The sequence below is a fragment of the Hyperolius riggenbachi genome, chromosome 7, assembly GCF_040937935.1.
Source record: "Hyperolius riggenbachi isolate aHypRig1 chromosome 7, aHypRig1.pri, whole genome shotgun sequence".
Lineage (NCBI taxonomy): Eukaryota > Metazoa > Chordata > Amphibia > Anura > Hyperoliidae > Hyperolius > Hyperolius riggenbachi.
Window position 1 is genome coordinate 131418264 of NC_090652.1, and position 26385 is coordinate 131444648.

Sequence of the window (26385 nt, forward strand, 5' to 3'; positions counted from 1 at the left end):
TAAAATGCCAGGGCAGTATAGGAACCCCACAAGTGACCCCATTTTAGAAAGAAGACACCCCAAGGTATTCTGTTAGGTGTATGGCGAGTTCATAGAAGATTTTATTTTTTGTCACAAGTTAGTGAAAAATGACACTTTGTGAAAAAAAACCAATAAAAATTAATTTCCGCTAACTTTTGATAAAAAATAAAATCTTCTATGAACTCGTCATACACGTAACAAAATACCTTGGGGTGTCTTTTTTTCTAAAATGGGGTCACTTGTGGGGTTCCTATACCGCCCTGGCATTTTACAGGCCCAAAACCGTGAGTAGTCTGGAAACCAAATGTCTCAAAATGACTGTTCAGGGGTATAAGCATCTGCAAATTTTGATGACAGGTGGTCTATGAGGGGGCGAATTTTGTGGAACCGGTCATAAGCAGGGTGGCCTTTTAGATGACAGGTTGTATTGGGCCTGATCTGATGGATAGGAGTGCTAGGGGGGTGACAGGAGGTGATTGATGGGTGTCTCAGGGGGTGGTTAGAGGGAAAAATAGAAGCAATCAATGCACTGGGGAGGTGATCGGAAGGGGGTCTGAGGGGGATCTGAGGGTTTGGCCGAGTGATCAGGAGCCCACACGGGGCAAATTGGGGCCTGATCTGATGGGTAGGTGTGCTAGGGGGTGACAGGAGGTGATTGATGGGTGTCTCAAGGTGTGATTAGAGGGGGGAATAGATGCAAGCAATGCACTGGCGAGGTGATCAGGGCTGGGGTCTGAGGGCATTCTGAGGGTGTGGGCGGGTGATTGAGTGCCCTAGGGGCAGATAGGGGTCTAATCTGATAGGTAGCAGTGACAGGGGGTGATTGATGGGTAATTAGTGGGTGTTTAGGGTAGAGAATAGATGGAAACACTGCGCTTGGGTGGTGATCTGATGTCGGATCTGCGGGCGATCTATTGGTGTGGGTGGGTGATCAGTTTGCCCGCAAGGGGCAGGTTAGGGGCTGATTGATGGGTGGCAGTGACAGCGGGTGATTGATGGGTGGCAGTGACAGGGGGTGATTGATGGGTGGCAGTGACAGGGGGTGATTGATGGGTGATAGGTGATTGGCAGGTGATTGACAGGTGATCAGTGGGTTATTACAGGGAAGGACAGATGTAAATATTGCACTGGCGAATTGATAAGGGGGGGTCTGAGGGCAATCTGAGCGTGTAGGCGGGTGATTGGGTGCCCGCAAGGGGCAGATTAGGGTCTGATCTGATGGGTAACAGTGACAGGTGGTGATAGGGGGTGATTGATGGGTAATTAGTGGGTGTTTAGAGGAGAGAATAGATGTAAACGCTGCGCTTGGGTGGTGATCTGATGTCGGATCTGCGGGCGATCTATTTGTGTGGGTGGGTGATCAGATTGCCCGCAAGGGGCAGGTTAGGGGCTGATTGTTGGGTGGCAGTGACAGGGGGTGATTGATGGGTGATAGGTGATTGGCAGGTTATTGACAGGTGATCAGTGGGTTATTACAGGGAAGGACAGATGTAATTAATGCACTGGCGAATTGATAAGGGGGGGGGGGGGGTCTGAGGGCAATCTGAGCGTGTGGGCGGGTGATTGGGTGCCCGCAAGGGGCAGATTAGGGTCTGATCTGATAGGTAACAGTGACAGGTGGTGATAGGGGGTGATTGATGGGTGATTGATGGGTAATTAGTGGGTGTTTAGAGAAGATAACAGATGTAAACGATACATTTGGGAGGTAATCTGACGGCGGGTTTGCGGGCGATCTAATGGTGTGGGTGGGTGATCAGATTGCCCGCAAGGGGCAAGTTAGGGGCTGATTGATGGGTGGCAGTGACAGGGGGTGACAGGGGGTGATTGATGGGTGATAGGTGATTGGCAGGTGCTTGACAGGTGATCAGTGGGTTATTACAGGGAAGAACAGATGTAATTAATGCACTGGTGAATTGATAAGGGGGGGTCAGAGGGCAATCTGAGCGTGTGGGCGGGTGATTGGGTGCCCGCAAGGGGCAGATTAGGGTCTGATCTGATAGGTAAAAGTGACAGGTGGTGATAGGGGGTGATTGATGGGTGATTGATGGGTAATTAGTGGGTGTTTAGAGGAGAGAATAGATGTAAACAATGGATTTGGGAGGTGATCTGATGTCGGATCTGCGGGCGATCTATTGGTGTGGGGGGGTGATCAGATTGCCCGCAAGGGGCAGGTTAGGGGCTGATTGATGGGTGGCAGTGACAGGGGGTGATTGATGGGTGATTGACAGGCGATTGACAGGTGATTGACAGGTGATTGACAGGTGATCAGGGGGGATAGATGCATACAGTACATGTGGGGGGGGGTCTGGGGGGGGGGGGTCTGGGGAGAATCTGAGGGGTGGGGGGTGATCAGGAGGGAGCAGTGGGCAGGGGGGGGATAAAAAAAAAATAGCGTTGACAGATAGTGACAGGGAGTGATTGATGGGTGATTAGGGGGGTGATTGGGTGCAAACACGGGTCTGGGGGGTGGGCAGGGGGGGGGGTCTGAGGGGTGCTGTGGGCGATCTGGGGCAGGGGGGGTAAAAAATCAGTGTGCTTGGTGCAGACTAGGGTGGCTGCAGCCTGCCCTGGTGGTCCCTCGGACACTGGGACCACCAGGGCAGGAGGCAGCCTGTATAATACACTTTGTAAACATTACAAAGTGTATTATACACTTTGTATGCGGCGATCGTCGGGTTAACATCCCGCCGGCGCTTCCGTATGGCCGGCGGGATGTTGCGGCGGGTGAGCGGCGCCAGGCGGAGGCGGAGGATCGCGTCACGGATGACGCGATCGCTCCGCCCATGCCCCTACAAGGACCGCCGCCATTTGTCAATACGGCAGTCCTTGCGGGGTGCACTTCCCGGCCGCCAATTGTACATACGGCGGTCGGGAAGTGGTTAATGTGGGTTTGAAGTGTATTTAAAAAAAAAAGATACTTAAGGAGAGGGAAGGCTCTGGGTCCTATAGAGTCTTCCCATTCCTCCTATGGTCCCCCTGTTCCAGCGCTGGATCCCCCTTTAGCAGTCTCCGACCAATGAGTTGGAGATTGCTCACTTCCGCCACTGCCGGATGCTTCGGCAAACTTCGGGATCCCAAATCCCGAAAACGGCTGCTCCATACTGTGCATGTGTGAGTGTGCAAGAGTGCCAGCTTGTGCATGCGCAGTAATCCATTTTTTGACTAATCCATTTTTGAGAAATTCTCAATTTACTGTAATGTAGTTGTAGTGTAATCTCAAAGCAGTAGTGACATATCCTTTGAATGCTGGTTACAGTTTACGCAGAAATTTATGTGTATGAATGAAAGGGGTTGTTTCATAAGCCAAGCACATTTCGATAAGCCCTCTACTCTATATGCTTATGACTGATTGTTTGGTAAGAGTTGCAACACAATGCCTGGCTGATGTAGTACACACAGCTCTTCAGACATTGCTCATCAATAATGTTCTAATATAAATTCTTGTTTGTCTAGATTCTTAAATTAGAAACTTAATCTTAGCAGAATACAAGAAGGGCTACAGAGAGTCATGCAGAAAATGAGTGGACATGACCTTTTTGATGAAAAAGACAAATTATACACAGCAGTTGTTGGTGGTATAACCACACAAACACATACAAATTACTTATGTATTAAAATAAAGAAGAATGTGTGTATTCTCTGAATACAGAAACAGATCAAATCATTTGTTTATTTTAAATACAGGAAAACACTTGGGATAAATATATATTCTAAACAGTAGATGACGTTGTTTGGTATATATAATCTTTCTAATGGTTTATTTCATATAACCGTTAAATTTGTGTGGCTGATAGTGTTATTATGATATATATTATAACTGTTGTAGTATATAACCGTTACATTTCTGTGGCTGATAGCATTGTTACGATATATATTATAACTGCTGTGGTATATAACCGTTAATTTATATTGGTGAGCTCTAATCGTACAACCTGCACCTATAATATTGTGGAACCAGTAAATTACCATTGAAAATATACCCACATCCAAATTTCATTACACTACTATTTTTTTAATTTTCGAACTTGCTAATAAAAATATGTCTGCATGGGACTGATCTTTAGCTGCCCATTCCCATGCACACCAAGCTATGACCAGCATTATATTTTTCAAAGACTTTTGCTTCAGTAGCTCTTCTGTGGGGTGAGACCGCATAGTCTAGCCTTTATTTCCTATTCATTAGCTGTAATCACCTACAGCTTTCTGGTCTCTGGTTGGTTCTTTTCAAAGTCAATCAGATCCTTATTATTGCCCAGTTTCCTGCTTCCAACAGATTAACTTTAAGGACTCACTGTTCCTTAAATAGGCCTTTCAAACGAACATCCTGCACTGTCTGCAGTTAGCACAGAATACTGATTCAAGTTTGTTAACAAGTCAACTCTGCCATTGCCACATAACAGCGATCGTTCGCTCACCCCATTGGCTACCCATAAAGTGGAGGACTCTATTTAAGATTGGCTTATTGACATTCAAATCTTTGCACAATCTGGGCCCTGGATACCTAAAGGATTTGTTGCAACTACATCACGCCTCCTACAATCTTAGATTCAAATAATCTAATAACATTGTCATGCCCAGGGTCCAACTAAAAGTCTTTGAAGCTAAAGACTTCTGTCATGCTGCACCTATACTTTGAAACTCCCTGCTAATTGTTGCAGCAATATAATGCATGACAATACTGTACAGCTTCTAAGTAATGGTTCTTTGTGTGGCTGATTTACTTGCAGTGTGATGCCTTTTCTTTTCTTTATTTTTTGAATATGGGCCGAGGAACATGAATAGCTGATTTAAAACGTGCAGGCAAAAGTACACAAGCAAGCACGTTTCCCTGTGTTCTGGATCCTATTGAGGCTTCCAATGCCATCTCTGGTCCCCCGTCATTGAGTGTGGACCTCCCGAAGAAATTTGATGTGTTTTTGGTAGGAATATTGGGTCCGTGCTCCTCTTCATACATGAGCAGGGTCATACTGTGCCTGCGTGAGTACAGCTACAGCTCCACAGTAAGCCAGAGCTACTTAGCAGGTGTTGCCATGCTCAGGCTGGTAGAGCACAGTCATACTTGTGTCGAAAGGGGAGCATGTGCACAATGTTCTTGAGGGTCCCAGGCAGTAGCGGAGGTCTGAAGGACCTCTCCTTAGGTGTGTATTTGCTTTTTCACCCGAGTCTCACCCCTGGTTTGCTTGCTAAAGATGTACAGAAGCAGAAACTGGGGCTGCCAAGGAAAACCTTTATTAAAGTCATGCTTTGTAGAATATTACTATGTTCATATTAAAATGCATGTGGACAGCTGGCAAATATAGGCATAGAATAATAAAAAAAAGCTATAAAGTAAAATATGAGATTGTGTTGTAATTATATGAGAGTTACTGTTCCGTTATATTTGGATCCAAATGGTCCGATATGGTATGAACTTGGCAAACCCTCAACAGAACAAATAGCGTGTATAATTTTATAAAATGTCATTTTTAAGAAAAAATACTTTTAAATGTTTGAAAATTCTTTTCATCTTTTAAAAGTGGATGAAACAGTTTTAGAATTGAAAACTTACTGAAATGATGTAATACTGAAAACCTTGTAATTCATTTTACAATTTGATTATTTGTATGATATGAGCATCAGTTGTACCGTAAACTCCATTATGTGACATGAAGTTGCACTCAGTTGGAGAACTGGAACTTAAAGGACAACTGAAGTGACAAGAATATGGAGGCAGCCATATTTATTTCCTTTTAAACAATACCAGTTGCCTGGCAGCCCGGCTGGTCAGTTTAGCTGCAGTACTGTCTGAATAACACCTAAAACAAGCATGCAGCTAATATTGTCAGATCTGACAATACTGTCAGAAACACCTGCTCTGTTGCATGCTTGTTCAGGGTCTATGGCTAAAAGTATTAGAGGCAGAGGATCAGCAGGACTGCCATGCAACTGGTATTGCTTAAAGCAGATCTGAAATGAAAAACTAACTATAACAAGTAACTTGTCTATATATGTTACCTAAAGTTTAGATATTTTACACAGCAAATCTATCTGCAAACAGCTTTAACAAAATATGATTGATTATTCCTGTGATACAATGACAGCAGCCATGTTGTTTGTAAACATTACATAGAGGCAGGCTTATCTGCATCTTGAGCAAAAAAAACCTAATCCCCCTCCTCCTCCCTCCTCCCCTCTGCCTCTGAAATCTCTGGTTAGTAATACCTCCCCCTCTTCCTGCCCAGACTGAGCTCCCATGAGCCCTTGCTACTGTCTGTAGCGCCTTGGCTCTCTGAAAACATGTGGGCGTGGCTTGTGTAGTTTATAGGGAATTAGAGTATTAAAACAAAAACAAAAAAGTATTTGGCTTGAGGATTGTCCTATAAACAATAGGAAAGGAACACAATTATGCAATGAGTAAAAGTTCATCTCGGATCCACTTTAAAAAGAAATAAATATGGCAAGCTCCATATACCTCTCATTTCAGTTGTCCTTCAATCCCTTTACTACCTCTTTGTGTAACCTGTGATATTTTAGATACAGGCCTTCATTTGTAGATTTGTAAACTTGAAGACTATCTATAATCTTTATACAAACACAATAATTAAAATGCGTAAAAATGGTCTTCTGAAAGCTCAGTAAACTAGAATTAGCTATCATTGAGCTTTTGTGTAACATGTCCATACAGATGATTTTCTAATTTATTATACAATATTGAATAAATCCTTTGATTTCAAGTTTTAATGTCTTTTCTTTTTCACTACAGCAAACAGATGACTCAGCACAGAATGATGGTCAACAACAAACACAGTCTTCAGAAATCACAGAAAACAAAACACAACCGAAGAGACTCCATGTTTCAAATATTCCTTTCCGGTTTAGGGATCCAGATCTTAGACAGATGTTTGGGGTGAGTCTCTAAATAGATTATCTCATGCGTTAAAAACCATTCATTTATCCTCTTATAGTTATGAGATATTATAAAATGAAACTTAAAGCTGAATTACAGGAAAAATGTTCCCTCTGCTCACACAGATTTACCACACAATTATAGCTACTAAGAAACTAACCCTTCTTCAAAATGAATGCTTCAAATAGTTATAAATAAATGTTTCTTCCACTCCCCCCTGTATTCTTATCATGTGATCGCACTTAGAGAAAGCTGTGTTAAACTGAAGTCTCTGGGATGTGTGAGCATGGAGAATAGAGGCCCGTACACATGCATGATTAAAGTGGCCAACAACGACCACCTGAGCTGATAGTCAGATGTGTATACAGTGGCCGCTGCGCTGACCTTTAACCTATGCGGGATCCGCCCAGCAGTTCAACTCACTTCCTGTAATGGCTGATCAAATTGCCTGCGCCATTTCCCCGTCCACCGTGTGACATCACGCACACGCTGCTCCATCATCCCTCCACCCCACCACATAGCAACAGAATGCGTAATCAGCTACACAGCTGACAAACGTCTGTACAGGCTGGCCAGCGATGTCACACTAGGGGATTGGGTCCCGATCCCCATGGGCGTCATAAACTCAAGAAGTGTGTGCGCACCTTGATAAGATTGTGAATTCAAACAAGGCAGGGTGATCTGAATGACTGACATGATAGCTGCACTGATCCTGAGTAAATATGGTAGATGTCATGCTAAATTTTCTGACTTGCATGCAAATTTCATGCAAATTGTGCAACTTTGATTTGGGCCAATCGAATAATCTTTCTGATTATTTGGATCGGCCTAGTTCCAGGCTACATACAATTAGCCTTTCATTTGCAAGCACGTTTTATCTCCACAGCTTTCTCTGGATACAAGGCTACCATGCAAAATTACTGAGTAAGCTCATGATTGTACTGTAACCTAGTTGGGAATTAAGATCTTTAGTTACCAAATGCAGCCAGGATCTGCATTAAATAGGCTGTGTTTCCCTGCAGGTGAGTTGGACTTAGAAATGCTGCCTACACTTTTAATTGTTTGCCATCTGAATCGCACCATGGTGCCATTCTGGATGGCATGCTGCACATTTCTGTAGCATGCACCCGAATCCCAATCTAGATCAAGTGGCAGCGTGCATCCTGCAAGACGCTAGTGGAAACCGGCCCTAAGGGATCTACAATTCCTTGCTTGAATTGATCATCCTCCTTGTGTGTTGTGCACTGATTGTAAACAGATCCTTTCAAATCACTTTGTCCATGTTAGTTTTCTTTTACCTTGTGTTATTCCTGTTATGTTAACTAAAGCTGTGTAAAGAAGCCAGATGGCAGTCTGCCAATCTATTCATGGTTGAATTATGCAAATATATTGTGTCTATGCAAGCATGCCCTTAGCTTCTCCTAGGTTGTGTTTCAGATAAATGAGAAGGATAGATTTTCTGTCACTTTTCTTGTATCTGACACTGGGAATCCCAATCACTGGTCCCCCTTCTCTTCACCATAGCAATAACATGGGTATGCTCTACTGAGATGACAGGGAGAAGCATCAGTAAAACTCTTTTTACATTTGGCAGAGGGTAAGATATTGATATTATTAGATAGCCCTTGTGCATTTGAGCCTTTGACCAGGGTTCGAATGGGGGGGGGGGGGGGGGGTGAGATTACCAGAGCATATATTTTCAGATAGTAAGGGATCTGTATACCTAGTATGGTTGAAATTGGTTGATGTGTTTTCGAGTGATGACGGCCCATATATACACGCACACACGCACAAGTCCAATTTTAAATATATACTTATATATAGCTTTTAAAGAAAGGATGTATTAGGATCCAGAAGCTTCCCCCTCCCCATTGGGAGGAGGAAGCCTCTGGATCCTATCGATGCTTCCCCCATCCTCCTCCATCCCACGGTGGTCTCGCTGGGCCCCTCTGAACTGCAGCCATGTAAATATTTACCTCTCTAACTACAACGCAGGCACAGTAGCATCTTTCGGCTCCGGATCAGGTGGAAATAACCTATCCCAGTCGGGTCCGCTCTACTGTGCAGGTGCAAGTCATCTGCGCAGTAGAGTAGACCCAACTGGGAATTGCTATTTCCACCTGATCCTGAGCTGAAAGCTGCTACTGCGCCTTGGCTGGAGCCGGGGAAGGTAAATATTGCAAATTGTCGGCTGTGGCTTCGGAGGGGCCCAGCGACACCACTGTGGGACGGAGGAGGATGGGGAAGCTTGATAGGATAAGTGTTATACATATCTTGGGCTTCCCCCAGCCCCATCCGCATGGATTGCTCCCACCCTGCCATCCTCCTCCTGCTCTGGCACCGGGTCCCATAACTTCAGTCAGTCATGGCCAGTCTGACACAAGAGAAGTGCGCTGTTTACGAATCTCTCCAGCAGCCGAAGTGAAGCATACTCGTACAGTCAAGGAAGAGTGTGCTTCTGTCATTGTTAATGCATGTTTTGTAGTAACACACAGCATGCAGTGCATATAGTGCATTATGATGCTACAGGCCATTATACCACTACGCACCCACCACACAGTGAACGTTGCATAGGTTGAGCATTGCAGTGTGGCAAGCCGCATTACAAATCGGTCGTTATGCTGAACCACAATGCACCACTGTCAACATAGCCTTAGCCTAACCCTGATCTAAATACATATTCTTCTTGGATAAAGCTGCCCCCTGTAATTTGCAAAATGCCATTGTCACCAATAATATCAGCTCTCTGTGAATAGCAACTGACTGCAAATTTTCAGCTTTTTCTTAATTAAGAGTTGAAAAGAACAAGTAGATAGATATATAAAAAGAAAATTAAATTAGTGAGGGTTCTTTATATACTTTACCTTAACTTACCTAATCCCTTCTTGCACAAAATCATTTAGAATCATATCCTGCAGAGAACAGTGTTTCAGTAATTAGTTTGTTGAAAAAAAGCACATCTAAACTAATAGCACTGATGGCTAAATAATGTCTTTCTGTAATAAGGTCATTTGCCAAGGGTTGTAAAGAAGGAAGTCTCCAAGCATTGCAAACACAGAATCATGGAAATGTTTTGCTTGCATGCTAAAATAGCTGTATCTGATTTATTCTAAATGTCAGGGAGTTGTCTATAATGTTATATAGATTTGGCATTTTGTTGCCCTCTTAAATAATTTGAAATATCATATACATTAAAGGGAAGTCTGTGGGGATTTCGCACTATTCTGCCTCTGGAAATATAAAACATGGTACAACTGATGTTTTTCCAACTCCAGGCAAAACCGAAAGAGTGAAACATTAACCTTGAAGCTTTCCTACTTGCAGACATTACTGATACCTAATTCATATAAATATGAGGGCCATATAAAATCACCCTCTTAAGTCCAAATATTGCATATAAGCAAATGCTTTAGACAAGCCTTTGTCAGTGAGACTTGAAAGTACCTCAGGTGAGATGTGAAAGGGCTGCACTATTACTATCACGTCTATGCAAAAGGGACACGTGGAAAATTGGGTGTGCAATAACGGAATAGGATATCGGCAACAGATATTCTACTCTGCCCCTCTGTACCTTGACTCTCACATGACCCTTTTGTTGCCTAACAAGAACCCCCCCCATATATGCCTAAGAAGAACCCTCCCCTATTGATGCCCAACAAGACCCTCCCCTTTCTTGCCTAACATGAACCCTCCACTGTGTATGCCTAACAAGAACCTTCCCCTACATATGCGTAACAAGAAGAACCCTCTCCTATCTATGCCTTACAAGAACCCTCCACTATTGATGCCTAACAAGAACCTCCCCTATTGTTGCCTAACATGAACCCTCCCTTATGTATGCCTAACAAGAACCCTTCCCTACATATTATATTATTTTTATTATTATTTATATTATTTAGTATTTATATAGCGCCGACATATTACGCAGCGCTGTACAGTGTATATATATATATTGTCTTGTCACTAACTGTCCCTCAAAGGAGCTCACAATCTAATCCCTACCATTGCCATATGTCTATATTATGTAGTGTAAGTACTGTAGTCTAGGGCCAATTTTTAGGGGGAGCCAATTAACTTATCTGTATGTTTTTGGAATGTGGGAGGAAACCGGAGTGCCCGGAGGAAACCCACGCAGACACGGAAAGAACATACAAACTCTTTGCAGATAGTGCCCTGGCTGGGATTCGAACCAGGGACCCAGCGCTCTCCCCTATAGTTTCCGAACAAATACCCTCCCCTAGATATGCATAACAAGAACCTCCCATATCTATGCTTAAAAAGAACCCTCCCCTATCTATGCCTAACAAGAACCCTCCTCCTTAACCATGCATAACTTTAGTTACCCCCAACTACCCCTAACACTAACTACCCTCACACGCGCTGCACGTTATGTTTGCATTCTTTCAGGCACAGTGAAGCACACAGGCAATACAATTTTGATTAAATGGTAGCCAACAAACACTCAGGCCACCATCTCAGTGCCTGTTGAATTGTGTTCCCTGTAATAGCAGGAATGCAACACAATGGATCGGGATAGGGGTGCAGAACATAATGTTTACATTGTGTCAGGTACAGTGAAACACACAGTCAATGAAAAGTATGCTTCACTCCTACTGTTAACATGCATGTTTACCAGTAACACACTGCAGCCCGTTATACTGCAACCACCTGTCACATTTTGAATGTCGCAGGTGCTGCATTGCAGTGCGGTAAGTTGCATTACAGAATGGATGTTACACTGCACCTCAATGCACCACTGTGAACAGGGCCTAAACACAATGCAATTATGTTGTAATAGTACATTCACATCAGTTTGTTAGCAGTATGCTGCAGCGGAATCCTTTGGAATAAGGTGAGGCATGCTGTGCAGTACTGGCATTTCCAGTTACAATAAAGGATACTTTTAACTGTGAACAATTTGTAAAAAAAACAAAAAGAACGATAAAAACCACTGTGAGGGCTAGAACCCACTAGACTTTTTTGAGCATTTAGGGAGCGCTTTGAATTGCTAGCGATTTCTCTAAACACTCTGCGAATGTAAATAAATGCAACAAATTCCACAGCAGCGATTGCGCTTAGCAAAATTGCAGTCGCAGGACATGCAGCATTTCGGAAGCGTTTGCGCTTCAATGTAAAGCTACACATATCGATTTGCATGCAAATTTTAAAAAATTGCTGCACACTGTAAAAAAAAAATTTAAATAAATTGAAAGGACCAATCAGAATTAAAATCGCTAATCCCTATCACAATCACAGGCAAAAAGCTTACACTTTCTAAAATCGCTACCAAAATCACTAACAAAATCACTAACAAAACGTTAATTAAAAACGCTAGCTATTGCGCTAGCAATTTGCGATTTTTAGTGGGTTCCAGGCCTCAGATTGGTTTAGTGAAAAAGCTGTCTCATCCCTAATCAGTGCAAAGTATGAATTTACATGGCTTTGTGGGTAATGTGCTACAAAATCATAGCATTGTTTAGGGAGGTTACAGCAAACTCGCCACAATAGATTTAATCATAGAGAAGTTATACTTATTTTATTGTCACAGCAGGTAATTTTGACTTTTACATTCTTAAATAACATTTTCCATGACAATTGTATTTTTCTTTCTCTTACAGCAATTTGGTAAAATCTTAGACGTTGAAATCATTTTTAATGAGCGGGGATCAAAGGTAAGTCAATCTTTGCACTTAGATTTCTTTTGGCTGTCAAATTATAGAAAATAATATGCACAAATGATTCAGTTCATTCCACTTGATTGAAAATAATGTTATTGCACATTGCACTTTGCAAAACAGCTTTGCTCTCAGCTAATGTAAAATACAGATTTTTCAAGTTTTTTGGTAGTAAAATATACAAGAAACCATTGGTGACCTTTTTGTAAAAATGTTAGCTGTTTGATTGTAATGCTAATAAGCTAGCTATAATGGTTACTAAAACACCACCTGGGGCAAGACTGAAGATCAAGCGTACTGGTTAAAGTAAACCAGAGACGGTTATAACTAAAGATTTGATACTTATCAGTGGGGCCTCCTCCGGCCCCATAAGCACGTCTGAGTCCCTCACAGTCCTCCTGCGTGCCTCTGTTCAGCGGCAATCAGCCCCTGTAACTGGCTCAGTCGTGTCAGTCGAGATCTTCTGCGCATGGAAATCTTTAGTTATATCTGTCTGGTACACTTTGACCTCCCTGGCAGTAATCCTGAGCTGAGCTCGGGCTAGCCGCCGGAGGCTTAATGGAAGTGAATGGAGGTAGCCGGTAGATTTTACATACCTCCTGGGTGATCCAGACATCGTTAGCCCTTCTATTTCCTGTTCTCTGAGGCTCTGAGTCACTCTGGTGAAGTCACCGTCATTGATCTTACCAAAGTGTTACAGCGCCACCCAGTGGATGGAGGTAAAATTTCAGCGCTGGAGCCCAGGGAGGTGAGTGAGAGCAGGGGCTGCTGCTGGCTTCCTGGCATCATGATTGTTTCCTGGTTTTAGGGTCTGAAATGTTCAGAAAAGACCCTAAAATCTGGAAATAATCACACCGCCAGATAGGTTAAGGGCTCTGCCTCTAACACAGAAGACCAAGGAATCTTGTCTTTTCCTGTTCAGTAAGCCACCACATATTCAGTAAGAAGGCCTTGGGCAAGACTCCCTAACACTGCTACTGCCTATAGAGTGTGCCCTAGTGGCTGCCAGGAGAAAAGCTTGATATAAATGTCCTGGGTCTTGTCTGTGTCTACTGACTTTAGTAATATGCATGCTTATATTCTGCCATGTGGCAAAAAACGGTTCTACAGTCAGAGATTCAGCAATACTGCCAGAAAACGAACATTTTCACAACCAGGCTAGCAATGGCATGCATTATGTCCATTGAGGCCTAGTTCACAGTGCTCAGGTGTGTTGCAGAATAAATCTGCATATCAGCTCATTGCCCATACAGTTCTATGGGCCGGTTCACAGTACTGCATTGCAACAGATCATGTTATTCTAACTTGCTGCATGCAGGCATTGTATTAAAGTCTATGTCCATTGCAGCTCACACTTATAACGTGTGTTATGCAACTGACCACTGCAAACCTAGCCTGAAAGGATTATACTGATTATCACTATGTATGCTTTTGCTTCATTGTGAAATAAGTTTACAATTTCTATTATATGATTGTTCCTTTAATAAAATATATGAAGAGTTCGAAAGCAGTATTGTATACTGTTTCTGAATTGTAAACATTGCACCATTAAGTAAATGACACCCCAAACAGGACAGGGTATCCAGCTGTCCACCTCATCAATGTTAATTAACAGCAACTTTCTAAGATTGCCATCTGCATGCTGGTAATAGCTATATCCTTAGCTGCAAACTTTACTTTACCTACCCAGAGGGCCTTTTCACAATTTTGTGTTGTAAAAAGCACATAGTTTTAGCAAGCCTATTTTTAGAAGTTTTCATTGTTTGGTGATGAACTATTACATAATTTTGTGTCTATTTTAAGCACATTATCTTCTGTGTATACCAAGGAAGGGATAGCCTGATGTGTACAAAATTGCTAGTATAAGCATTTTAGATGTATTTTATTAAAGATTCCATTAATTCCTGGTGCTGGTTTATTTTGATAAATATGCCCAATTAGCACCTTATAATATATTTTTAACAGATCTCTAGGCTGCTTACACCATGCGCTAGTTTAACTTCCACCCTTGACTGAAACACAGTTTATTAAAGGAATACTGTAGCGGGGTCAGGGGAAAATTAGTTTAACTTACCCGGGACTTCTAATGGTCCCCCGCAGACATCCTGTGTCCACGCAGCCACTCACCGATGCTTCGGCTCCGCCTCCAGTTCACTTCTGGGAGCGTACTGTGCAGGCATAGACCATACTGGGCCTGCACAGTGCTCTCCTGGTGACATCAGCGGAAGTGAGGACCCGGCAACACAGGCGCAGTGGTTTTCAGACTTTAAAGTCTGAAATTCGAGAGGTGAACTGGAGGCGGGGCTGGAGCATCGGTGAGTGGCTGCATGGGCACAGGATGTTTGCGGGGGACCATTAGAAGCCCCGGGTGAGTTCAACTCATTTTTCGCTGACCCCTTACAGTATCCCTTTAAAGAACAACTAAGAGAGTGATATGGAGGCTGCCATATTTATTTCCTTTAAAGCAATACCAGTTGCCTGGCAGCCCTGCTGATCCTCTGCCTCTACAACGTTTAGCCATAGACCCTGAACAAGCATATGCAGATCAGATGTTACTAACATTATTGTCAGATCTGACAACATTGGCTACATGCTTCTTTCTGGTGTTATTCAGACATCAATGCAGTCAAATAGATCAGTGGAACTGCCAGGCAGTGGTGCTCGGATACCGCCGGTATTGTTCCGGATCCAGATAGCAAAAAATCTGGATAAATCCAGATATCTGAATAAATCCAGATATCTGGATTCGAACCATTCGGAAATCCGAGTCTATTCAGATATCCGAACCTATTATCTGGGAAATCCGGAATCCGGACTGAAATCCAGAACTGGCCTTTAAATTGCTTCCACAACGTCTTTTATAGTAAATGATGCATGAAGCATCATGTTGTTTTTTTAAGAAAATTGTTTATGTGGGGAGGTATAATACAAAAAAAAAAAAAAAAGTTAGTAGTACAGTAATCTAATCCCTAATAACCTACAAGCTACACTGTAGCTAAGGCTGGCAGCAGGCCTAGCCTACAGCAGGCCCTAACCTAGCCTAGCAGCTGCAGCACTGAGTCTGACTGTCACACTGACTAAAATCAAAATACAAGCTAGCTAACTAAAAACAATAAAATACTTGTGTAGTACAGGTGTTTAGGAGCAAAAACGCTAGGTTTAACACAGTAATACAGCACTTACTTAGCCAACAGCACTGGAGATGTCCCTCAGTGAGCAGTCACAAGCAAGGACAAGACTCTCATCATGGCACCAGCCTTATATACTGGAGGGGCTGGCCAGAGTTCCCCTCTGTGTTTGGTTGCTATGGCTTTGGCTGGGAGCCCTCTGATTGGCTCAATTATGTCATGGACGTCATCTCCGTGGTTACGCTATCTGGATCTGGTACTTGAACTTGGTATCTGGACGGATTTCCGGATACCTAATACGTATCCGGATTCGCTTGGATAGTGCATTCAGGAATTATACAGCTATCTGGAATCCGTATCCAAGTTCGGATACCAGAAAAAAACGTACGAATATCTGGATAGTTCGGGTATCTGGAATCAGTGGCGTAGCTAAGGAGCTGTGGGCCCTGATGCAAGTTTTACAATGGGGCTCCCCAAGCACTCTATAAATAGCAATTGATACGGTGCACCAAAACCTGCCAATGGCAACTACAGTGTCTGAGGTGCAAGAAGGGGATGGGGAACAGTTTGTTAATAATTACCACTATTCAAAGTATCTATAGAAGTGATTATAATGAGCACAGGACCAATAGAGAGCTAATACTGTAGTTGAGGGAGGGCCCTTTGGGGCCCCTCTGGCACAAGGGCCCCAATGTGGTGGCTACCTCTGCAACCCCTATTCCTATGCCCCTGTCTGGAATCTGGATGAGCATCCCTGCTACCAGGCAATTTGCATTGTTTGTAAAGAAATACATATGATAGCCTCCATATTCTACTAATTTCTGTTTTCCTTTAAAGTGTACCCAATGCAAAACAAATAAATAAACAAACAAACAAACAAACAAACAAACAAACAAACAAACAGAAAAAGCAACTACCAGATAATTACTTAACCTTTTCGGAACCGGCCGCCTACCCCCCCTTAAGGACCAAGGCATTTTGCACGGGAGGGGGGTGCGCGCGTTTGGGGGGGTCAGGCGGCCGGATCCCGTGTGTGGCTGGCTGGATTGGTGTCCCCCCATGGTGGCCAGTGCCCCCCCTTCTGCCAGCAGCCTTCACTTACCTTCCAGGCTCCAGCGATGAGCCGCACGGGACCCTCTTCTCCGGCCGGCATCTCCGTTCTGTCTGACTATCAGTTCCGGGTCGCGGCTTGATGACGTCATCAAGCCGGGACCCGGCACTGACGTCAGATGGAGCGGAGATGCCGGCCAGAGCAGAGGGAGGTGCCGATCGTCGCGGGAACGGCAGGGAGGTAAGTGGATCCTCTTCTTTTCCCCCCTGCCGCCGCAGCTGTCAAACTGATCACTACGATCTGACGGCGATCGTAGTGATCATGTGATCAGCAGCCATACGCGATGGCTGCTGATCACTCGGGGAGATGTCGGCTGTCATATGACAGCTTAATCTCCCCCTCCGGGTGCGCACGATCGCGTCAGGAGCGGAAATTGCGGGCCGGCGTAGATTCTACGCCGCATCAGGCTAGAACAGCCACAAGTGCGGCGTAGAATCTAATGCACGCGGTCCCGAAAAGGTTAATAAGAGGATCCTGCAGAGGCTTAAAACATCCTCCTGGCCACCATCGTTGCTGCAAGGGGACCCCCTGAACAATATCTGACAAGAGCTTGTCGGAAATGTGATCAGGACCATGCTACTTTTCATGCACGAGTGCAGCCATGCTGCGCCTGTGCGAGTATGGCCACGTCTGCACAGTAAGCTGGAGCCACCCATGCACATGTAAATCTGTGCTACACAATATGGCTGCGCTCATGCATGAAGAAGAGCATGGATGCAAACTTCCAGAGGGTCCAGGGCAGTGGCGGTAGGGACAAGGAGGCCTTAGGAAGCCTCTTGGATGATCCACAGCTTTACCTCTACCCAGGTAAGTATCTGTTTTTTTGTTTTTGGTTCACTTCAGGTTTACTTCAAGGTAATTCTTAAAAATGGTTTCATCGCTGTCATTCAGCATCAGTTTTGCATGGATCTGGTGAAGTAAGAAGTAGCAGGTATATTGCAGCAAATGGCATGCTTCTTTTGAGGTCCATGGGGTTGACTCACTAACCTAAATAAGGCAAGTAACCTCCTGTTACTTGCGCTATTACATCAGCATGCCTTAATTTTTAGTCTCTGCCCGCTATGCGCACTAGTGGCAGCATAACGTGTGCAAATTCAGTGCACGCTATGCTGCGGTAGTGCAGCATAGTGAGCGCTCTTAACTTACTTGCGCTTCCTCTAAATAACGGCCGCTCCACTGAACCTGCCCTGAACCCCAGTGGGTCCATTGACTTTAAAGGACGTGATCCCTGCATGCTGATTGGCCCAATAGGCTGCCTATCAAGTGCACTACCGCAGCATAGCGTGCGCTGAACTTGTGCTCCTTACTTACACGCTATGCTGCCACTGGCACACATAGCATGCAGGCACTAAAAATTAAGGCACACTGATGTAATACCGCAAGTAGCAGGAGGTTATTCGCGCTATTTAGGTTGGTGAATAAACCCCCTTATTTTTTCTTACAACAAGCAAGTGCAATGAGTAAGGTTGCACAGGTATACTTTATGGCCTGTCAGATTTTTGACTGTTAAACTGAAATCTAGGAAGGCATGGATGAGAATTGCGTTATTGTATAAACCACACTAAACTGCCAACAGCTTAAATGTGTGTGTGCCCTTTATCATTGCTAGTAGCCTGCTAAATCAATTTCAATATCTTTTATTAAGTTCCACCACTGTCTAGGCTATAGCAGAATAGAATTATGTGAGCAACTCACTCTCTGATTCTCTGTACTCCTTTGCCATCGCTTTGTGATCATTTGGTAAACAAGCAAATTGCTCATTTAACATTACCACATGCCTCCCTTCCATTTATACGGCACGCGGGAGACTCCACTGCCCTTTTTTAAATGATTATTTTTGTAAGCTTTTGCTGAAATTATGTGTAGTACATCACAAGCACTCCTGGGAATGGAAGGTTAAGTGCTGCATTCCAAAAATAGAAATATTGCTTTTCTTTTTTAAAATAATCAAGGCGTTTGCATATCTTCAACTTCACCAGGGATAATTACATTTCTCATCACAGAAAATAAGTTCATGTTTGCCGAATAAGAACAACCATTTGCTGGAATAAGTATTTTCCTGTTATTGAAGTGAAAGTTGGTAGTATAATCTAATATGCTCTAAAGCAATTACTCTGTGTACGGCTCCAATTTACTTTAGAACAAGAGGTTTTCTGTCAAAGAAAAGATCTTTATTTCAAGCCTTTGAATGTGTAATGCAATTTATATATATATTTGTTATCAATAAATGATACACTCTAGCTCCTGTGAATAAATTGTATGTTTTTCTATAGATAGATCAAGCTGTGCTTGATAGATACAGGTTTTTATAGAAGACTGAAAAACAAACAAACAAACAAACAAACAAAAACAAAAAACAACAAGGGTCTTTCTATGGTTGATCAATGAAGAGACATGTAGCTGAAATCAGTGGCATAGCTAAGGGACTTTGGGCCCCAGTGCAAGATTTACATTGGGGCCCCCAAGCATTCTATGCATAACAATTCATATAAGGGGCAACTAAATCTGCTAAGGTCATCCACAGTATAAGAGGTGTAAGCAGAGGAAGGGAAAAAGTTTGTTTATGATTACTACTATTCTATGCATATATAGATTTGATCATTACCAGCATAGCATTGTTGTAGAGCAGGGGTCTCAAACTCAATTTACCTGGGGGCCGCAGGAGGCAAAGTCAGGATGAGGCTGGGCCGCATAAGGGATTTCACAAAAAAAGTCCTCAAATGTCATTATTAACAGTTTTAATTATTTTTTCTGAACATGAAGTGTCCTACCTTATAGTTCGCTTCAGTGCTCCCATTACAAGTAATCCGCCGTGTCCCTGCCGCAAAACAAGGCCTGCAGAGCCCCCAAATCACCCGGGGGACAATCCGCCGGCATTTCCTACAAGGGGCAGAGCTTTCAGCTTCAGCTCTGCCCTTCCTGACGTCAATCGCGGCGGATAGCCGCCTCTGCCCGCCCCTCCCACTCTTCCTTCACAGAGAGGAACAGGGAGAGGCGGCAATCTGTGCGGCGATTGACGTCAGGAGGGGCAGAGCTACAGCTGGAAGCTCTGCCCCTCAGCACAATCGTGGATGTCTGCCCAGGGATTTGGGGGCTCTGCAGCCCTCATTTAGCGGCGTGGATGCGACTGATTACTTGGGAGCGCTGAAGCGAACTATAAGGTAAAATAGTGGGTGCCTGGTGTAGCTGAAATTCCAAATTTGTCTACAAGGGGCACCTGGTGTAGCTGAAATTCCAAATGTGTCTACAAGGGGTGCCTGGGGTAGCCGAAATTCCAAATTCGGCTACAAGGGGCACCTCATATAGCCGAGATGCCAAATTCAGCTGCAAAAAGTGCCTAGTGCAGACAAAATGCTAGTTTTACTTTATAAAAAGGATGTTGTTATAGACTAAATGTGTTTGGCTATAAAAGGGTGCTGGATATAGCCTAAAGAAGTGATATAGCCTAGAAAAGTGATATAGCCAAGAACAGTGATTACTATGACCTAACTTCTCCCTACTCTCACACTAAACCCTCCCCTAGCGGTGCCTAACCCCCCCTTGGTGGTGCCTAACCTTTTGACTCCCCTGCTGTTGCCAACCCTAAGACCCCCTGGTGGTGCCTAACCCTAACTCCCCCGCCCCCCGGTGATTACTATGAGCTAACTTCTCCCTACTCTCAAACAGAACACTCCCCTACTGGTGACATCCCCCCACCACCACTTGTGATGCCTAATCCTTACCCCCCGCTCCCTCGAATCAATAATCTCGGCTATGTGTAGTAGAATCAACAACCTTGCAGCAGAATCAAAAATAGGGGCTACAAGGGGGCACCTTTTTAATACACACACACACGCACACACATATATATGTGTGTGCGTGTGTGTATATTTATATATATATATATATATATATATATATATATATATATATATATATATATATATATGTATATATGTATGTGTGTGTGTTTGTTACGTCTCCTTTACTACTTTTACAGTGTAGCTGTATTGCCCTTATCTTACTTTCTCGATACATTCTTTTAAACAAGTGGTCTATTAAATCTCATTCACTCTATCCATGCTAATTTTTTTCTTTGCATTTGTCTTAACAAGTGGTTTATTAAACCGCAGTCACTCTATCCATGCCAGAACATTTCTACAATGATCCAGGATAGGTTTTCTCAAATCCCTTAATCCCCGTGGTATTTTGGTAACCTTTTCAAAAAGTTAAAGTAATTTGTTCTTGGAATAAATTGATCTGCAAAAATACAGTCATAAAATTCAGACAGGTGAAACATTATTAATTTTACTTGTTTGTTGTTTGCTAAAATTTTAACTCTTTCTTGATCATACAACACTGATGCTTGCGTTAATCGTGTTTACATTGCTCCTCCATTGTTAGATACTTATTGTTGTGCATCCTATATGTATAATACACAGCCTGTAGAGCCTGTAGAAGCCTGTAATATATTCTGCAAAGAAATATTCACATAAGTTACTGTGACCAGGTTGTTTCTAATTGCTAACACAGTAAAGGTGAAGGGCATGCTGAATACTGTATCCCAAGTGATAATCACTGCTACCTAAAAAAAAGAAAAAGTGTTGAAACAAGTTTTTGCATGTAGATTTAAGTCTTAGGACTTGATTCACAAAAGCGTGCTAACTGTTAGCACGGCCGTTTTCACGCGAATTTTTGCATTGCGCGAGATCGCGAATTTTCGCACGAATCGATATCGGTTTCACGTGGAAGCGCAAATTTTTGCGCGAAAACGATATCGATTTTGCATGAAAATTCGTGTTTGCGCGCGAAACCAATATTGTTTCGTGATCGCGTGCAATGCGAAAATCCACGCGAAAACGGCCGTGCTAACAGTTAGCACTCTTTTGTGAATCAAGCCCTTAGTTTTAAAAAATACCGAAAATTCCCAATATATATTTATGAATAACATGCACATTTATTGTAATTTGCCTTCTTAAAACACAAGGTATTTGTGATAATTCAGCCTTAAGTAGCATATGTGCTTAGTTATAACACATAGATTTATGTATAACACACATTTATGTATAACACACACATGTAAGTAAAACACACAGATTTCAAACCACACATTTCAAAGGGATCTCTGCCTTGTTTTATAAGTACTACTGCAGAACTACAAACAGTTTGAACAATGTATGTGCTTCAAATACCAGAGGGTATAGTGGGGAGAATAACCATAGGCTACTGCCTGGCCACTGTTGTGTTGCTCAACATGGACCAGTGCAAGTTATCTATGGTGCAGTTTCTGATAAACATTGCACACTGAGCTCCATTGCTGATAGTTTGGTGGTCCCCTTGGTGGAGGATGGCTGTATGCTTATGGAGAACTCTCCATGGGAATGTGCCCCAGTTGCTGCAAGTACCCCTACCTTCTGTGTGCCCCAGTCACTGCAAGTTGCCCCCTCCCTTCCTTTGCAATATAAAAAGATCAGGACTAAAATTGTCAATGTGGCAGTGTGTGTATTTGGACTGTTTTTATTTTATGTCCAGCTTTAATTATGTGTATGCTAGTCTACTGCACTTGCAAATTTCATCTTTCATTTGTTTTTATATAGCCATGTTAAAGTTAGTACCTTTCTTCCTGCTTGATTTTATTCAAATACCAATGGTTATATGTTACTGTTTAAGAATATTCTAAGGCTACTTATACTCCCACCGCCCTTAATTATCTACCATCTTGAACTCTCAGTGCCTTATGATCCCCACTCTTCGGACTTACTGGACCTGATTTACTAAGTGTTGGATTGCAAATTGTCTCCAATTTCTGGGCAGAATGTGGACCACTCTGCTGCCATGATGTGCAGAAAACCACAAACTCTAGATGGCCTCAGCACATTAGAGACCATAATTGGCTCATTTGAAATGAATAGGGAATAGTGCATGCACGTGCATATGTTTTTCCATGCACGGTACCGAACATAGCATTGCCTTATCTGCAAGCATTCTACGTCATTTATTTAAAATGTTTTTACAACTTTTTTTTGCCTGTGCATAGTGTTTAAAAAGAAACAACAACAAAAAATTAAAATGAACAGCAGGGCCGGGCCGAGGCAGAGGCGAGAGAGAGGCTCCAGCCTCAGGGCGCAGTGTAGGAGTGGGAGCACAACTCACTCAGCTATTATTCCCCTATTGTGTTTGAAGCAGTGAGAAATAAGAAAAGGGGATACATGGCAGTGACTGCAAGGCAGATAACTAGAGATTAAGGTGTGGGTAAGAGTTTGGGGCCCTGGGGCGCCTTTTAGTCTAATAGCAATCAGTGTGTGACGGCTGTGGTGGGAAGGATTGGGGGGTCGCACTTTGGTGTCTCAGCCTTGGGTGCTGGAGGACCTTGTCCCAGCTCTGATGACCAGTAAATTACTCCTTCAAAGCCTAGTTACCTCCTTCATCCAGCATGTAGGTTGAGTGGTCTGGAGGGAGAAGCCAACTTTCAATATTGGAGGTACCGTACATTGCTACTGCCAGCTGCAAAATCTTTTCCCTTGCAAATCAACTTTGTCCCAATTTTAAGAACTAGAGGCAAGTTCTAACCCATGTGCACCCCAAAAAAGAGTGATGATAATTGGAAGGTATAGTAATGAGATCATTACTTTTTGTATTATCTTTCAATCCCCTTGGGAGATTGTCAAATTATCAGCAACACAAAGGGAATAAGCTGAGGTGCTTTATTATTATTATTATTATTATTATTATTATTATTATTATTATTATTATTATTATTTGAATGAGGCCTTATAAATAGTGGAATAAAACACACATACCTAATTTTTAAGTGTGCATTCAAATCCAGTGTCGTTCTCCACATCTGTTTTCTAAGCATTTTTATTCTTCATGTTTATTTTCTTCATTTGTGTTTTATGTTAAGTCCTTCTTTTATACCTCTTCTAACTTGATTGCAGACTGATTTTCTAGCATTTTTTTTTATCACCTCTGTGGTGCTTAACCCACCTGAAGCACCAATATCAGGTTATTTGAATTTCCCAAATGGCCCAATGAAAATGCTTCATGGTAAATGTAAATTTTGCTGCCAGGGCTTATCTAAATTCACAAAGTCTGTAACTAAAGGACACATATTAGCTTCAAATTAGATTTCATCCTTAAATTTACAAATCACAAATTTCAGAAGCAATTTATATGGCAAACTGTTTTAGCATTTAAAACACATGCTTTGTTTTCTATAGCAAACTGGCATTTAGATGCTTAGGGCTCTTTCACACTAGAGGCTGTGGTAGAAAAGGCTGAAAGTCAGCCTTTTGCTTAACGCCAATACATAGCGTTTTCAAAGCATTTTCAAAGCCTTTTGAAAGAGTTTTACAGCCCATATGAAAACGTCCTTTTTTTTTTCTTCTATAAAAATAAGTGAACAAGATAGCTGTAAAACGCTTTGAAAAGGTTTTGAAAACGCTGAAGTTGGCGTTTTCCATTGACTATCATTGAAACGCCAACAGCCAACTTCGGCTGTTAACAGCCCTGAAAAAGCTCCTGGGAGCGTTGAAACGCAACGCTCCAAAACGCCGAGTTAGATGTGAAAGGTAAAATGAAAGTCTATGGACTTTCTTTTACCTAGCAAAACGCCAACTTCAGCCGTGGCGTTAAAACGCCGAAAAATCCCTCTGGTGTGAAAGGGCCCTAAAATACAGGCACACAGGCCTTTTGCTATAACATACCAATTTCCAACCATTTATTATTTTTGCATTTTGAGTAGATATGGCCTTTATTATATCTCTTAAACATCTGCAAAATTATCAGGCTAATGTATACAAAAGACCCCTTCACCAGTTCATTTCTAATAAGTGGATTTCCACTCCACAGGACAAATAAGGCAGTTTGAGTTGGTTTTATTTCTCCTAAAATCAGGCAGATTTGACCACCACAGTCATATTTTGCTTGTGAAAATGTTACAATGTTTAAGGAGAGTTACAATTACTTACAATTACTTTTCCTGATGAATTTACTGCACAGAATTTTACAGCATGCTTGTTTCGGACCTGGGCACCCAGTGAATACCATACCCACATATGGAATATGGATAGTAAATTGACATACGCCACAGTCACCAGGGCACCCAGTGGTGTGAAACTCACCCTTAATATTTTGACCAGTGTTTTTGATCAAAAATCACAGTGGGGTTATATGCTCCCCTGTCCTTAAAGTGTCAACTTTCCTTCATTTAGCTTCCTCCACTATTGTGTTCACCTCCATGAAAAAAATCCTGGAGATCCAATGTTCTGAAACCAGATACTTGGTCCAGTTTGATGCTAAGTGAGATAATTACATTCCCTCCTGCCTCTACCACTTGAGTGCAGATTAGACCAGGACTGAAACATTGGATCTCCATGATTTTTTTTTGCATGACACTAAAAGGACCAGGAAAGCCTACATCTCAAGGTCTCAGTACCGAAGAGACCAATCAGTAAGCAAGCAGATAAGGTTGGCACACACGAAGAAGTCAAATATAGCTAAATGACATCCAATTCAATGTAAAAATATGGCAATATTGCCATATTTTTACATTAACTTGGATGTCATTTTAACGATTTCCTAATAAAGAGCTATATTTTACTTCTTTGGCCTAGCTAAAAAAAAAACCACATATATGAGTAGATAAATTCTTGCTCTACTTACATAACATATGTGTTGCACTGTCCACGTTTTGATTTTAGTGATTTTTCTACAGTAAAAAAGAAAAAATCCTTCTAAGCATTTCTCATATTAAATGTGGCTATTTTGAAGCCAGTTCTGATGTAATTTCCTCACTTACTCTCCTCCATCTGATTTACCCACCCTACACTACAGAAAATCCATTGTTTCATCATGAGAAATATTGGCCAATCAGAGAGTAACAGAGGTGTGTGAGGGGAAAACAGGAGGGGAAGATGCTTCAGCCAATCAGGCTTCATTAGTTAAGTCTAATAGGAAGTAGAGCAGCAAAAAAGGACAACCCAGCATGCCTTGCAACTTCCTTTTTGTGTACCAAATTTTGTGTGTACCAAATAATAGTCAGGTAGACTGGGGAATGATCATTCATCAACAAGAAAAGTAATTGTGATTTTAACTTTTGGATTGCTTGATTAGCATCCTTATTTACCAGATAAAAATAAAGAATTGATTTTTTATTTTATGCCCGACAGTTATACTTTAAGTTTTCTTGGAGGGTTATTATGATGCGTACATGAAATAAAGGCATTTGGAAAAAAGGGATCACCGTTAGTAAAATATATCTAAGATTAGTGACATTGTACAAGTGAATTTAGATAGTAAAATATTGGTAATATTTACCAATATTTTACTATGGCTAAACCTAACCCTACTATCACACAGAACCCTCCCCAGGTAGTGCCTAACCCTTAGCACCCTCCTGGTGGTGCCTAACCATAACCCCCCCTTCCTGGTGGTGCCTAACCCTTAGGACCCCCTGGTGGTGTCTAACCCTAACCCCCTGGTGGTGCCTAAACCAAACCCCCCATGGTGCCTAACACTAAATCCCCCTCCTAATGCAACCCCCCTCTTCCGCAAAGCTGTGATATGTGGTGATGAAGGTAAAAT

General features: G+C 42.5%; 1 protein-coding gene across 9 annotated transcripts in view; it reads left to right on the forward strand.

The window, feature by feature from the left end:
* RBFOX1 (RNA binding fox-1 homolog 1) overlaps nucleotides 1–26385 on the forward strand; it is a 967082-nt gene that overhangs the window by 645936 nt on the left and 294761 nt on the right. For all 9 annotated transcript variants that reach the window (XM_068244641.1, XM_068244644.1, XM_068244642.1 and 6 more), the window contains 2 exons: nucleotides 6764–6907; nucleotides 12526–12579. In XM_068244641.1, the coding sequence (XP_068100742.1) occupies nucleotides 6764–6907; nucleotides 12526–12579 (198 nt within the window). The remainder of the gene's footprint in view (nucleotides 1–6763; nucleotides 6908–12525; nucleotides 12580–26385) is intronic.